The sequence below is a fragment of the Leptodactylus fuscus genome, chromosome 7, assembly GCF_031893055.1.
Source record: "Leptodactylus fuscus isolate aLepFus1 chromosome 7, aLepFus1.hap2, whole genome shotgun sequence".
Taxonomy (NCBI): domain Eukaryota; kingdom Metazoa; phylum Chordata; class Amphibia; order Anura; family Leptodactylidae; genus Leptodactylus; species Leptodactylus fuscus.
The window spans coordinates 18673526-18685522 of record NC_134271.1 but is presented as its reverse complement, the minus strand read 5'-3'; the positions used below and the strand labels follow the sequence as shown (position 1 = coordinate 18685522).

Sequence of the window (11997 nt, the reverse complement as noted above, 5' to 3'; positions counted from 1 at the left end):
CGCATCGTTAATGCTATGGGGTCCAGAAAACACCTTCAGGCTAAGGCCCCATGTAGCAAATCACAGTTATAAAATTGCAATTTTTCTATATTCTGCATTTTTCTCTGCTTTTTACCGAATATTTTTTTTTTTTTTGTGTAGATTAGATTAACCAAGCAGTGCTATTTCCACTACGTTAGGACTTAGCCTTAGGGATTTTCTAAGACTACTGATGACCTATCTTTAGGTCATCCCTATCAGATTGATGGCTGTCTGACACTAGGGACCCCTGCTGGTCAGTACTGTAGCTGCTTTATTAAATATCAGGCACAGCGCCGCATGTTATATAGTGGCTGGACATGGAATTGCAGCTCAGTCCCATTCACTGAGCTGCAAAAAGGTCATGTGACTAATGGCCTGACGTCACTGAGGTGATGTAAAAACCACATGGCCATTGCAATCAGTATGAAAACTTGGACCCATTTGCAATAATAAAACATGTCAGTGTGTTTTCTGGCGGTGCCATAGCTAAATGTGAACTCATCCTTAATAATCCACTTAAAAACTGCACTGAGCATGTTGGTGCAGTATTTGGCAACATGTGAACCTGCGCTTAGAGTAGCCTCTTACTAGGTCATCTATTTGGGGTCTCATTCCTAACTATGGTGAATCAATGATCAGGGAAATAATTTTGCTCCACAACCTGCCATCCAGCTCGCTGGGCTTTGTAGTTCCCCGCCATCGGCTGCCGGTACTGGTTACGCTTATACTACACATAAGTGCAAAGTACACACATAGGTCACAGGACTGCAAGATTCCCGCGCCCCGCCTCTCCTGGCTTCACGCCTTCTGATTGGTCGGCTTGGATGAGTCGCCGCTCTCTGATTGGTTCGCTCCCGCTCTGGCTGATAAGGTGGCAAATTGAAACAAAGTATCTGCTGTTTGGCGCCCGAAACTCGGAATCTGATCCTGACACCCGACATTACCGGAGAATCCCCCGACAACGAGAGAACCTGCAGCCTGGGACCGAGCCCGCCCGGTATGCCGAAAATAGCCTAGGATCAGCGGGGAGAGGTGAGTGCCACCGCCCGGAGTATACCCCGAGCACTGGACCTCATCCAGATCTGACCCCAGTACAGGCGGGCTGTATATATATACAGCATGTACTGACCTGTATACAGATCTGACTCTAATAAGTGGGTTGTGTATATATACCGCATATACTGACCTCGCCCAGGGCCGGTATACACATCTGACCCTGGTACAGGCGGGCTGTATACCATGATCACAGGGCTGCGTGTATATACATCATGTACTGACCTCACCCAGGGCCCTATATATAGCTCTGCCCCAGGTACTGCCAGCTGTATACCCTGTTCCCTATACTGTCTATATATATCATGTACTGACCTCACCCAGGGCCCTGTATATAGCTCTGCCCCAGGTACTGCCAGCTCTATACCCTGATCCCTATACTGTGTGTATATATATCATGTACTGACCTCACCCAGGGCCCTGTATACATATTTCAGCCTGGCACTTTCAGAAGTATACCCTGATCACTGTGCTGTGTATACATATACTTGCACTGTCCACTCTGGCGGAGACCAGATAGTATATACTGTCCTCATCCAGTGTATATACAGATCTGAGCTTGGCACTGCTCACTATGGGTATGACCAGTGTGTATATATTACACATTGACCTCACCCAGGGCACCAATCCTGCTCCCTTAGTTTGTACAGGTAGAGGTTAATATATATATATTAGTATACAGCCTGTATATATGTATGTTTACATAGTGATCACTTATCTGGACAAGGACAGAGGGTGAAACCTGTATAAATATATACTGTGTAAGGGGCAGTAAATATAAGGGTTCTGGATGAGGCAATCCTGTACATATTATATACTAACCTGATCGCCTGCATACATACATAGTGAGGTCAGTATAGGTAGATAATCTGTGAGGGGCTGTAGATATCTGGGTACTGCATCCCCCTGTATCCTATACATATGTATATTCACATAGTGATCCATTCTCTGAACAAGATCAATATAGAGGTGTAAGGGGCAGAAGATATGAGTGAGGCCAGGGTGTGTGTATATTATATACTGACTTTAAGAAGAGGACGTCAGACCCCCCCCATAGGAATCATCTGGACACGGGCAGAGGGTGGGGTCAGTATAGATATATACTGTGTACTGGGTGAGGCCATCCATTGTATATTGTACACTGACCCTGTGTGATAGATAGATAGATAATATTACACAGCAATCACTTATAGGGACAGATGTCGAGGCCAGTAAATATGTAAGGGGGATAGATGTAGATATCTGGGTACTGGGTGAGTTCACCCATAATGATCAGTCATACAGATGGTGGGGCAAGTATATAGATCTATAATATGTAAGGGACAGTAGCTATCTAGGTACTGTGTGAGACCAGTATATAGTTTATATACTGATCACCCTCAGCGGACACTGGACCCCATAATCTGTATATTTACATAGTGATCACTTATCTGCTGAAGTACAGAGGGTAAGAACATATACACTGACCTCACCATAGGATATATATATATATATATATATATATATATATATATATATATATATATATATATATATATGTAATATCTTATACACGTGGGTTCACAGTCCTGTAGGTGACTGTGTCTAATATATATATATATATATATTAGTGTGTGTCCATATATGTGTATGTATCACAGATCTGTGTTATGTATATCCAGCTGTCCAGTGTCGCCACCAGGTGGGGTCAGTATATAAGGTGTATACACAGGTAACAGCTGCTCTGAGCCCACTATATACACTGTAGCTTGTGTATAGGGCAGAGGTCAGTATCCGGCAGCATGCTGGGAGTTGTAGTTTCATAGCCGCATGAGCTCCGCTGTATCCATAGGCAGCTGCCCCGGGTCCTACAGCCATAGGAGTCAGATCCCGACATCTATAGTTCTTCCGGCGGCTGTACAGCGGCTCCCCGGTGTCCGTGCTCCCCTCAGCCCCGGCTCCGGTTCCCGCTCTATTTCCGGCGCCAATTTTTTAAAGTTGTGAAATCCTGAGAAGTTTCAACGTCTCTTCCGGTTTGTGGACACGCCCCTCTACCCCCAGAGCGCTCACTGATTCGTTTAGAAGTTCTTGTGGGCGGGACGCTGAGTCTGCAGGGTTTGAATGTCTCAGAGTTGTTTTCATGTTTGGTTGACGCTGCAGTGCCTGTAATAAGGGCTACTCGTACATTATAGCCTTATATTAGATGGGGTCAGACATCCTGGTGGTTTCTGGGTACTCAGGACGTATTAATCCACCAAAATGTTACTATTTTATTGTGTTGATGGTTCGTAGAGGGATCAGTTCAGGTAATAATAGGGGAAAATGACAATTATTGGTAGTAAAATAAATGTGTAATCACTAATGGATTATGTAAGTGGGGTCAGACCGCCAATACTGCGCAAAAGTGCTCAAAGACCAGTATAACTAGGGTAAAAATCCTTGTATTTGTCCCTGTAAGTCATGTTAGGTAACTTTTACCCTAATGATCATGTGAACTACAACTCCCAGCATGCCTTTCTGCAATGTGTGACCTCATCCTTACAGTCTTACGTATTTTCAATGCAATCATTTCCTCTATTTTTCTATTGCAGGACTCGTGTGAGACAACTCATTGCACTCAATATGGCGGACAACGAGAAGGTTTGTAGAGACTGACACTGTATATAGTATATATAACCTATAATCACCTGATAATCACTTGACACCTTACTTCTGCTCATTTTAGGAGAATGCCGCCTGTCCGGTAAACATACGGATGCCCCGATCTCCATCGAAGCCCTTGTCATCTATGGTATTATCGGAAATACAATGTGTAGCTGCTAATTTACAGACCCCGACCAAACCTTGTGAAAATAATAGCGACCCCTGGACGCCCACCGCAAACTTAAAAATGCTCATCAGTGCGGCGAGTCCAGAGATCAGGAACAGGGAGCGTGAGATCCTGGAGGTAAGAGAAGCCTGAAAATCCAAGGGGCATCAGCAGGACCTCCTGTGTCCCCCATGTTTTACAGTGCACATCTAGAATTGGTACCTTGTCATCTGAAATGTAACTTTAGCTTCATCTAGGGGTTTGGCGGTTTTGTGTCCTCCATACTTTACACTGTACAGTTAGGATCTGGGATATATATAGTCTGAGGTAGTCTGAAATCTACCTTGATTCTCATCAGAATTATGTATCCCCCAAGCTATACACTACAGTTCTCAATTGGAGCATAGTGACCATCAGTGCCACTCCGCTTGTCTTATCTGAGGCTAGGCTTCATTTCGATCCTTCCTTCATGCTGTACACTGCAGCTCTGCTTGCTTTAGACTTTCTGCAAGTTAGGCCTGGTTCACATCTGCATTCGATATTCCGTTTGGGGAGTCCGCTTGGGAACGCATTGACAAGCGGTGAGCTTATGAAGCACACAGACCCATAGACTATAATGGGGTATGTGTGTTTTCTGCATTGTGTCCGTACGAGCCATGCGGAGAGGAAAGTAGTTTATGAAGTGCTTTTGTCTCCACATTTTCGTGTGGAAAACATACGGCCCCCATTATAGTCTATGCTATGGGGTCCGTATTCTTTCATAAGCTCACCGCTTGTCAATGCGTTTGGTATTCTGTTCAGGGGTCCCCATGTGGACTACCTAAATGGAATACTGAACGCAGATGTGAACTGGGCCTTATTGACGAAACAAAGTATTGGAAATACATGTACAGTAATGTATTGGTGTAGATATACCGTCCGGGTGCCTAAGCAAAACTTGACTTTGTACAGACACTCTATAATGGATTTATGGGGCTGTTGTTACACGTTCCTGGTGTAATCCTACTGTGTGCAGCTGCAGGGTCTGTTTACCCCCTGCCGAGACCACCTGCACCCGTCCATTGACACCATCTCAGCCACTTACTGCAGGACGTGTGACTACAGTCACGTCCTTGTCAAATGAGTCACTTGTAGATTCCTCCATCAGCAAACATCACACCATGGATCCTGGGATCCTCCTGACAACTTATGGAGATGAAAAGATGGGAGGGGTGATAGGACACAGTTACTAAAAATGTATTTATTGGCTTATTTTTCTATGGTGGTCTAACTTAACAATTTTTTTTTCCCTCTCTCTCTCCAGGAACAGTTTTCCGGAGATGAGCTTGAAAAGACGATACCGAGTCGCAAGGAGAAGAGTTTGGGGTTGCTGTGCCACAAATTTCTCAAACGGTACCCAGATTACCCGAATTCTGCGGTGAACAACAGTATCTGCTTGGACGAAGTTGCGGGAGAGCTTAGTGAGTGACCACTAGGATTGGGGATTTTTTTTTTTATTTTTTTTTTGGGGGGGGGATGGGGATAGTTATAATATAACATGGGAGTTGTAACCAATCCCTGGTGTGTCTATTACATACCAATAAATGGAACCTAGTGGGTACACTAGTGATGTTATATTTTATATGGTGTCTTAGAGTGTGATCTTGCCCAAAATTATACCTTTTATTGTATGTCATTTTCATGTAAAGGGCTATGCTTGGTATAGGTCTTCCACCCCTACTGAATGCTGTACTTTGAGCGGCGGTAGACACAGTCCCTGCTATATACACACAATGGGGTAAAACATCCCTTTTTCCCAGGATTTCAGCAGTTGAACCCTCATTTTATCTTGTACTCTTTACCCTAATATAGTCAGACCTCACATTCTACTGTATTTTTCATGCAGTTTTTTTGGAGATTAAAATCATATTGCAATATTTCCTGAAAATATGATGGTGTGACATTTTAGTAGAATGCTATGGTTGCAAAAAAAATCACATGCAAGTGACCATTTACATGCAAATTATAGTTATATGCTAAAATGTATGAAAAATGCAAAATGGAGGGGCCTGCTTTGCATACATTGTAAGTTACCCCTCAGAAAGTCAGTTCTTTTCATTGTGGAGAAACCTGAGCTTCATAGAGGAAATGCTGACCCAGTGTTTGCTATATGATCTCCCTTGCAAGTGAGAAATTCCACAAGTAATGTGATGACCAGGATGCTATACACACTCAGGCCACTAGGTGGTGCTTGTGTTCTGTTCACACCTTTAGTCTTGCACTGGTGCAGGTAGGAGCGATGACTGATACCTGCACGATTTTAAGGGTAAATAATGTAATCTTCAAAGACCTGTCGTTGGGAACGGGCAATGCTCAAACTGCACGTGGCAGCCGGGTCATGTGTTTGCAGCCTTAGGACCCCTGTTCTCATGATTCGTATCTACTAGCGATCAGTTACCTGTGTATAGAAGATGACGTGTTATGTCCAGAATACCCCTTTAACATGCATATAATCACTGCTTTCTCCTTGCTTCTTAGGTGTGGAGCGTAGACGGATATACGACATTGTCAATGTGTTAGAGAGCCTGCACATGGTCAGCCGGCTGGCCAAGAACAAATACATCTGGTACGGGCGCAAAAACCTGCAGAAAACCTTCGAGGTGCTGAAAAAAGTTGGGGAGGAGAATAAATATGCCGAACAGATCCAGCACCTTAAAAAACGCGAGCAGGAGGAGACGGATCTACAGGACGATTCATTGATCCAGAAGTCCATAGTGAAGCAGGTGGAGGTCAGCTTTGTGGAGTTGCCCGGACTGGAGTTTAGAGCAGGTAATAATATATATAAACCCTGGCGGTGCTGCATTGGTCAGAGCTGCCTCCATTCTTATGTTTTTGGGGTCAGTCAAAGACGGCGGCACCATGAAATCCTGGCTGGTAGTCTGATACAATGTCATCAGTACCAAATCTGCGGTGCCATCCTGAAGAGACTGCAGCGCTTGGGAAAGTACTGTGGCCTCTTTACTGAACATTAAGCACAGCGCCTCGCTTTGTTTAGTGGCCATGCTTGGTATTGCATCTTAGCCTCATTCACTTGAATGGGACTGAGCTGCAAATTCATTGTGACCGATGAATGTCATTGGCCTATAAATTCACTTTATTCAGCTGATGTGAAGGGGTATCGGTTTTGATGACCTGTATTAAGGATAGGTCATCAGTAGAGATGAGCAAGTACTGTTCGGATCAGCCGATCTGAACAGCACGCTCGCATAGAAATGAATGGACGTAGCCGGCACGCGTGGGGGTTAGCGGCCGGCCGCCGTCAAATCGGAAGTACCAGGTGCATCCATTCATTTCTATGGTGTGTGCTGTTCGGATCGGCTGATCCGAACAGTACTCGCTCATCTCTAGTCATCAGTATTTAACTCTCAAATACTCCCTTTAGACCCTGTTCAGAAATTTTATTACTCAGGGGGCCACACGGTGGCTCAGTGGTTAGCACTGCAGCGCTGGAGTCCTGGTGTTCAAATCCCGCCAAGGGCAAAAAAAACAATCTGCATGGAGTTTGTATGTTCTCCACGTGTTTGCATGGATTTCCATCCCATATTCCAAAGACATACTGATGGGGAAAAAATGTACATTGTAGATGTACAATGTGGAGCTACTCACGGCAGAGCATTCACCACAGATATCTCCATTGTAGATAATCTTCAGGGGCACAGATCCTATGGGCGTGTTCACATATCGGGTTTCCATATTGCAAATTTCATTTACATAGCATTAATGCAGATCTGACGATAAGCCGGCCCTGATGGTGGCGCTGTCCTTTGTTTCGTGCATAGTTTTGGAGTGGACATTCGGCATTGAGGGTCTTGACACGATCCTTATTTTCCAGCTTCAGTCAACAGCAGGAAAGAGAAGTCGTTGCGAGTCATGAGTCAGCGGTTCGTCATGCTTTTCCTCGTATCCTCGCCGCAGATCGTCAGCCTGGACATCGCTGCCAAAATCTTAATTGGAGAAGATCAACTGGAAGATTTAGATAAAAGCAAGTTCAAAAGTAAGTGTCGCTCTGACCGCCATATTTACGGTCCATACATACGTGTATATTACTGGTACAGAGCCTTCCTATTCAGCAGAATTGCACATTATGTGGATAAGTTGGGACAAACGCTAGAAATTTTCTTAATTTTGTCTCCTTAGCTAAAATAAGACGTTTATACGACATAGCGAATGTACTGAGCAGCCTGAACCTCATAAAGAAGGTCCACGTAACGGAGGAGAGAGGCCGCAAACCAGCGTTCCAGTGGACCGGGCCGCAAACGTCAGAGCAGCAAGGTGGGATATCTGTAATCTGACATGAACGTATTGTGGTATTGTGTAGTGTCGTGTAGAAGGTCTCTGTAGGTGATAAAATAAGTTCTTTATTCGTATTTAATATTACATAAAGGGGTCGTCCTACTTGCAAGACTTATCCCCTATCTACAGGTGAGGGGGTAAATGTCTGTTTGGTTGGGGGTCCGATCACTGGGACTCATAAAGGGGCCCCAAAAAAGTGAACGGAGAAGCGGCCATGCAGGCATAGTACTGCTCCATTCACTTGCTATTCCATACAAATCCATATTGACCACATACTTGTTACTGTTGATAACAATTGTATCCAGCCCAGATGATCATTTGTTAGGCCCGATTCACATCAGTGTTCGGGAGTGTGCTTGGTGACCCCTGAATGGAAACCTATATGCACTACCTAAGGAAATCCGCGGACCCCATAGACTATAATGGGGTGTGCGTGGTTTCCACTCGGTGTCAATACGAAACATGCAGATCTATTAGACAGTAAGCACAGATTCTGCACGTGCATGTTTGACCCTTGAGCATTGAGTTACTCACCTCTTTCTGCTTTTCCCTTACAGAGTCCTCCCCCACCTCCACATTACACGCCTCCATTGCTCTGGACCTTCGTTCTCCCAAAGAGAATTGCGCCAAGAATCTATTTTCCACTCGTGGAAAGCAAAGCTTTACCCGGCACCAGTCCCTTATAAAGCTGGCGAAGAGTATTGAAAATGACCGGAGGAAAATCAACTCGGCCCCCAGCAGTCCAGTAAAGAGCGGTAAGGGTCTGCCTCTGATGATGGGAGGGGGATCAGCTAGTGGGACTTTTGGGAACTTGTCTGATGTGAAATAACAACTGCCAGTAGGTTCTGAGACCAAAGATATGCTGGGAGTTGTAGTTTCACAACAACCGGAGAGACTTTGCTTCGCTGTATGTAATGGAAACCCATTGACTACGTATAGACTTGTCTGAAGAGGGGGCAGTGGGGGGTCTCCACCTTCTCCTCCTATCAATCCTGTTTGGCTAAATCTTATATTAATCCCTTTTTTATTATTTTTGTATTTGAAGGAGATTCCTGCGTTGGCGTCACGTCTGTCCCTAGTAAGATGGCTCAGCTGGCGGCGATCTGCAAGGAGCAGCTCGATCAGGCCAAGTAGGTGAAATCTACGTGTAGACCGGTATAAAGATAAAGTCTATGGCTAATGGCATCAGATTGGGGACAGTGAAAGAGTCAGTGGTCATGGTTGCAAGGTGTTAATTCAGTGCCCTGCTATGATTCAGTCCCATAGACCTTTTTGGAGAGCCAGCACCCACACGGTCATTGCTCCCATTCAAATGAGGAACATGGGACCCTCCATCTCTTGATCAATGTGAACCAGACACTTAGCTTTTATCAGTTTTGATACAACCCCTTTAAGACTGCTGACATAGCGGAGACCCCACAGGATAGAGGAGATAAGTGTCCAACCGCTGGGACCATTTTGGATCAGTATAACAGCAGCCTACAAGTTCCCCTAAATGCTCCATGTTCCTTGAAGGATGGCAAATGCAGGGCCACAAATAATTTACATGGTGGGGGGGGTCCTGAGATTGTTTTAACAATGAGTTCCCTTATCTCCTTTTGTGATACTTAATGTATTTTTGCCTCATCTTATAGAGACTTAAAGAAAGTGAAACTCAAAGTGCCCAGAGGTGCCGTCAACGGAAACGCCAAGGTGGTCATAAAGCCCCAGAGTCAGCAATCCCCGTCTTTCAGCCCGGTTCTATTCCAAGCTTTACCATTTGTCCAACCTCACCCCAATTCGCCCGCCCCCTATGCCGTCTATATGCAGTCTCCGCATCCTGCTGTTCAGGCTCATCCTGTCCTATGTGCTAGTAAGAATGTGCTGGAAGCCCCTCAAGGAGAGAAGAAAGTTTTACAAGGTGACAGGAAGATCTTACCGGGGGATCGACCTGCCGAGAATGAGCCGGTGCAGGAGAAATGTTCTAGAAAATTCTCAGAGCAAGAGAGCGGCAGCAACAAGAGGCTTAAAGGTTCCCAGCAGGATGAGATGTCTGAGGTTGGTATCTTATCATCTTGCAGGCTTGTGATATTGGGGAAGGATGAGCTACACATTTCACCTTCAAATATTTTGCTGCAGAGCTCCAATGCCTGTAGGAGGAAATGATAAAATCCTGTGTACCTGCAGCCACCACTAGAGGGAGCAGTTTTCAGATACATTGTAACCATTTGGTTTTGCACCAATATTTACTTTGTTGCTACATTGTGTCTATACTACTTACAGAATAGTCTATAGTATGGCGACTACATATAGCATTGGCTGTGTGTTCTGTCTATAGGTCAGGGATGGCTACTGCATACAGGATAGTCAGTTTGTCCTGTATATAGGTTTGGTATGGTGTCTGCTTATAGGATAGTCGTTGCTTTCTTGCAGATATTTTCAGACCTCAAGATCCTTGTCCTGACAATGCTTTTGTCTTTGCTTCTTCTTGCAGAGGTTGGTTCATTCTGGGTATCTAATCCCAGTACAGCTGGCACCTATGAGCAATGATCCTGGGAAAGATCAAGCCACTTCCACCGCTGATCCTAAAATCCTCACGTCTCCTATTACAGGTAACAAATTTAGAAATGGATCAGTTTCATATGTTATTATTGTGAAACTACAACTCCCAGCATGCTTGCACCACCCGGCCTTACCGCCTCTTCTCAACATTATCTTCTGTAGGTGTCTTTCCATTGAAAGTAATGTTTTCGCCATGTGTAAGTCAGGCGGCCCAGCCATCAATATCTACCCCTGGCACGTCCACTCAGAGCCCCAGTCCTGGAATATTCAACTTCACTCTGCAAAACAAAGACCTGATATCGCCCCCTTGTGGCAGTGCCCAGTCTGTTACTATATCTCCTCGAAATGGGAAACCCTCAGACGATCTGCAGGCGGCTAAAGTGTTAAATTTTAAACACTTGTCGCCCATTCCTTATCACGGGCAGCCCTTCACGTTGTATGCTCTGCAGCAGGTATGTGAGTCTATGCAGTGGGTTTGGTGCTCTGGATCAGAAAATGATTGTTCAAATTGGACATTAATCTTAAAGGGGAATTCTCATTTCAACAAGTTATTGCCTAGACATGTAATATAAAATGCTGCCTACACACAGCCACCACTAGGGGGAGCTCAGTGCATACAGATTATACTGTGTACTCAATAATAAAACATTGTGCATGAGCTCCATCTAGTGGTGTCTATTGATATTGAGAATTTTTTTTACCCATAAATGTTTCTTAGATAGATTGCTTTGGATTGTATTCTGTAATCTACCCTGGTGGAAGGGTGTTCAGCGCTTGGAGCCCCCTCCTCTCCTACTTCCATTGTGCTGCTTTGTCTTGGATCTGACGTTGCCTTATTCTTATCTTCCAGCAGCCTGGTGTCCCCCTTACACCAAAAGGATGCCAACCCCTGAAGGACAGCTTCTTCCGCACCCCTGGAGGTTTGACATCTTCTCCTTTGGGTTCTTCTACTTGTACGGGAGCTTCTCAGGGAACCGTCCTTGTATCGCAGCGGAAGCTTGATGTCGGTGGAGAGGAATAATCGACAGGACGCACATCACCCTGATGTTTTGTTTACCAGCGTTGGTCACAGGTTCCAAAATCATGAGGTCCGCACCTATCCGTCATCTTCATAGAGGTCTATAATGCCCCTGCCTTACAAGGGTCTATATAGATCATCTCCATACATCAAAAGTTGGAATATTCTGTCCCCTATAACTGGGGGAGTCTCTGCACTCAAGCCTCTGACCCAGGCCTTAATAAACTCTTAGATCTGGGATTGT

General features: G+C 44.9%; 1 protein-coding gene across 1 annotated transcript; it reads left to right on the top strand.

Moving 5' to 3' along the window:
- The first annotated feature begins 927 nt into the window (after positions 1 to 927).
- E2F8 (E2F transcription factor 8) lies at positions 928 to 11772 on the top strand. Its single transcript, XM_075281333.1, has 13 exons — positions 928 to 1053; positions 3645 to 3693; positions 3779 to 4000; positions 5166 to 5322; positions 6380 to 6670; positions 7734 to 7895; positions 8039 to 8173; positions 8752 to 8949; positions 9240 to 9324; positions 9829 to 10231; positions 10668 to 10785; positions 10898 to 11187; positions 11586 to 11772. Exons 2-13 carry the CDS (start codon positions 3676 to 3678, stop codon positions 11754 to 11756), a joined length of 2250 nt encoding a protein of 749 aa, XP_075137434.1. The 5' UTR covers positions 928 to 1053; positions 3645 to 3675; the 3' UTR covers positions 11757 to 11772.
- The last annotated feature ends 225 nt before the right edge of the window (positions 11773 to 11997 follow it).

Excerpts from the sequence above, each read along its gene's own strand:
- E2F8 (XM_075281333.1), top strand. Across the intron at positions 8,950-9,239 it reads CAGCAGTCCAGTAAAGAGCG|GAGATTCCTGCGTTGGCGTC; the intron begins GTAAGGGTCTGC and ends TTGTATTTGAAG. Across the intron at positions 10,786-10,897 it reads CCTCACGTCTCCTATTACAG|GTGTCTTTCCATTGAAAGTA; the intron begins GTAACAAATTTA and ends TATCTTCTGTAG.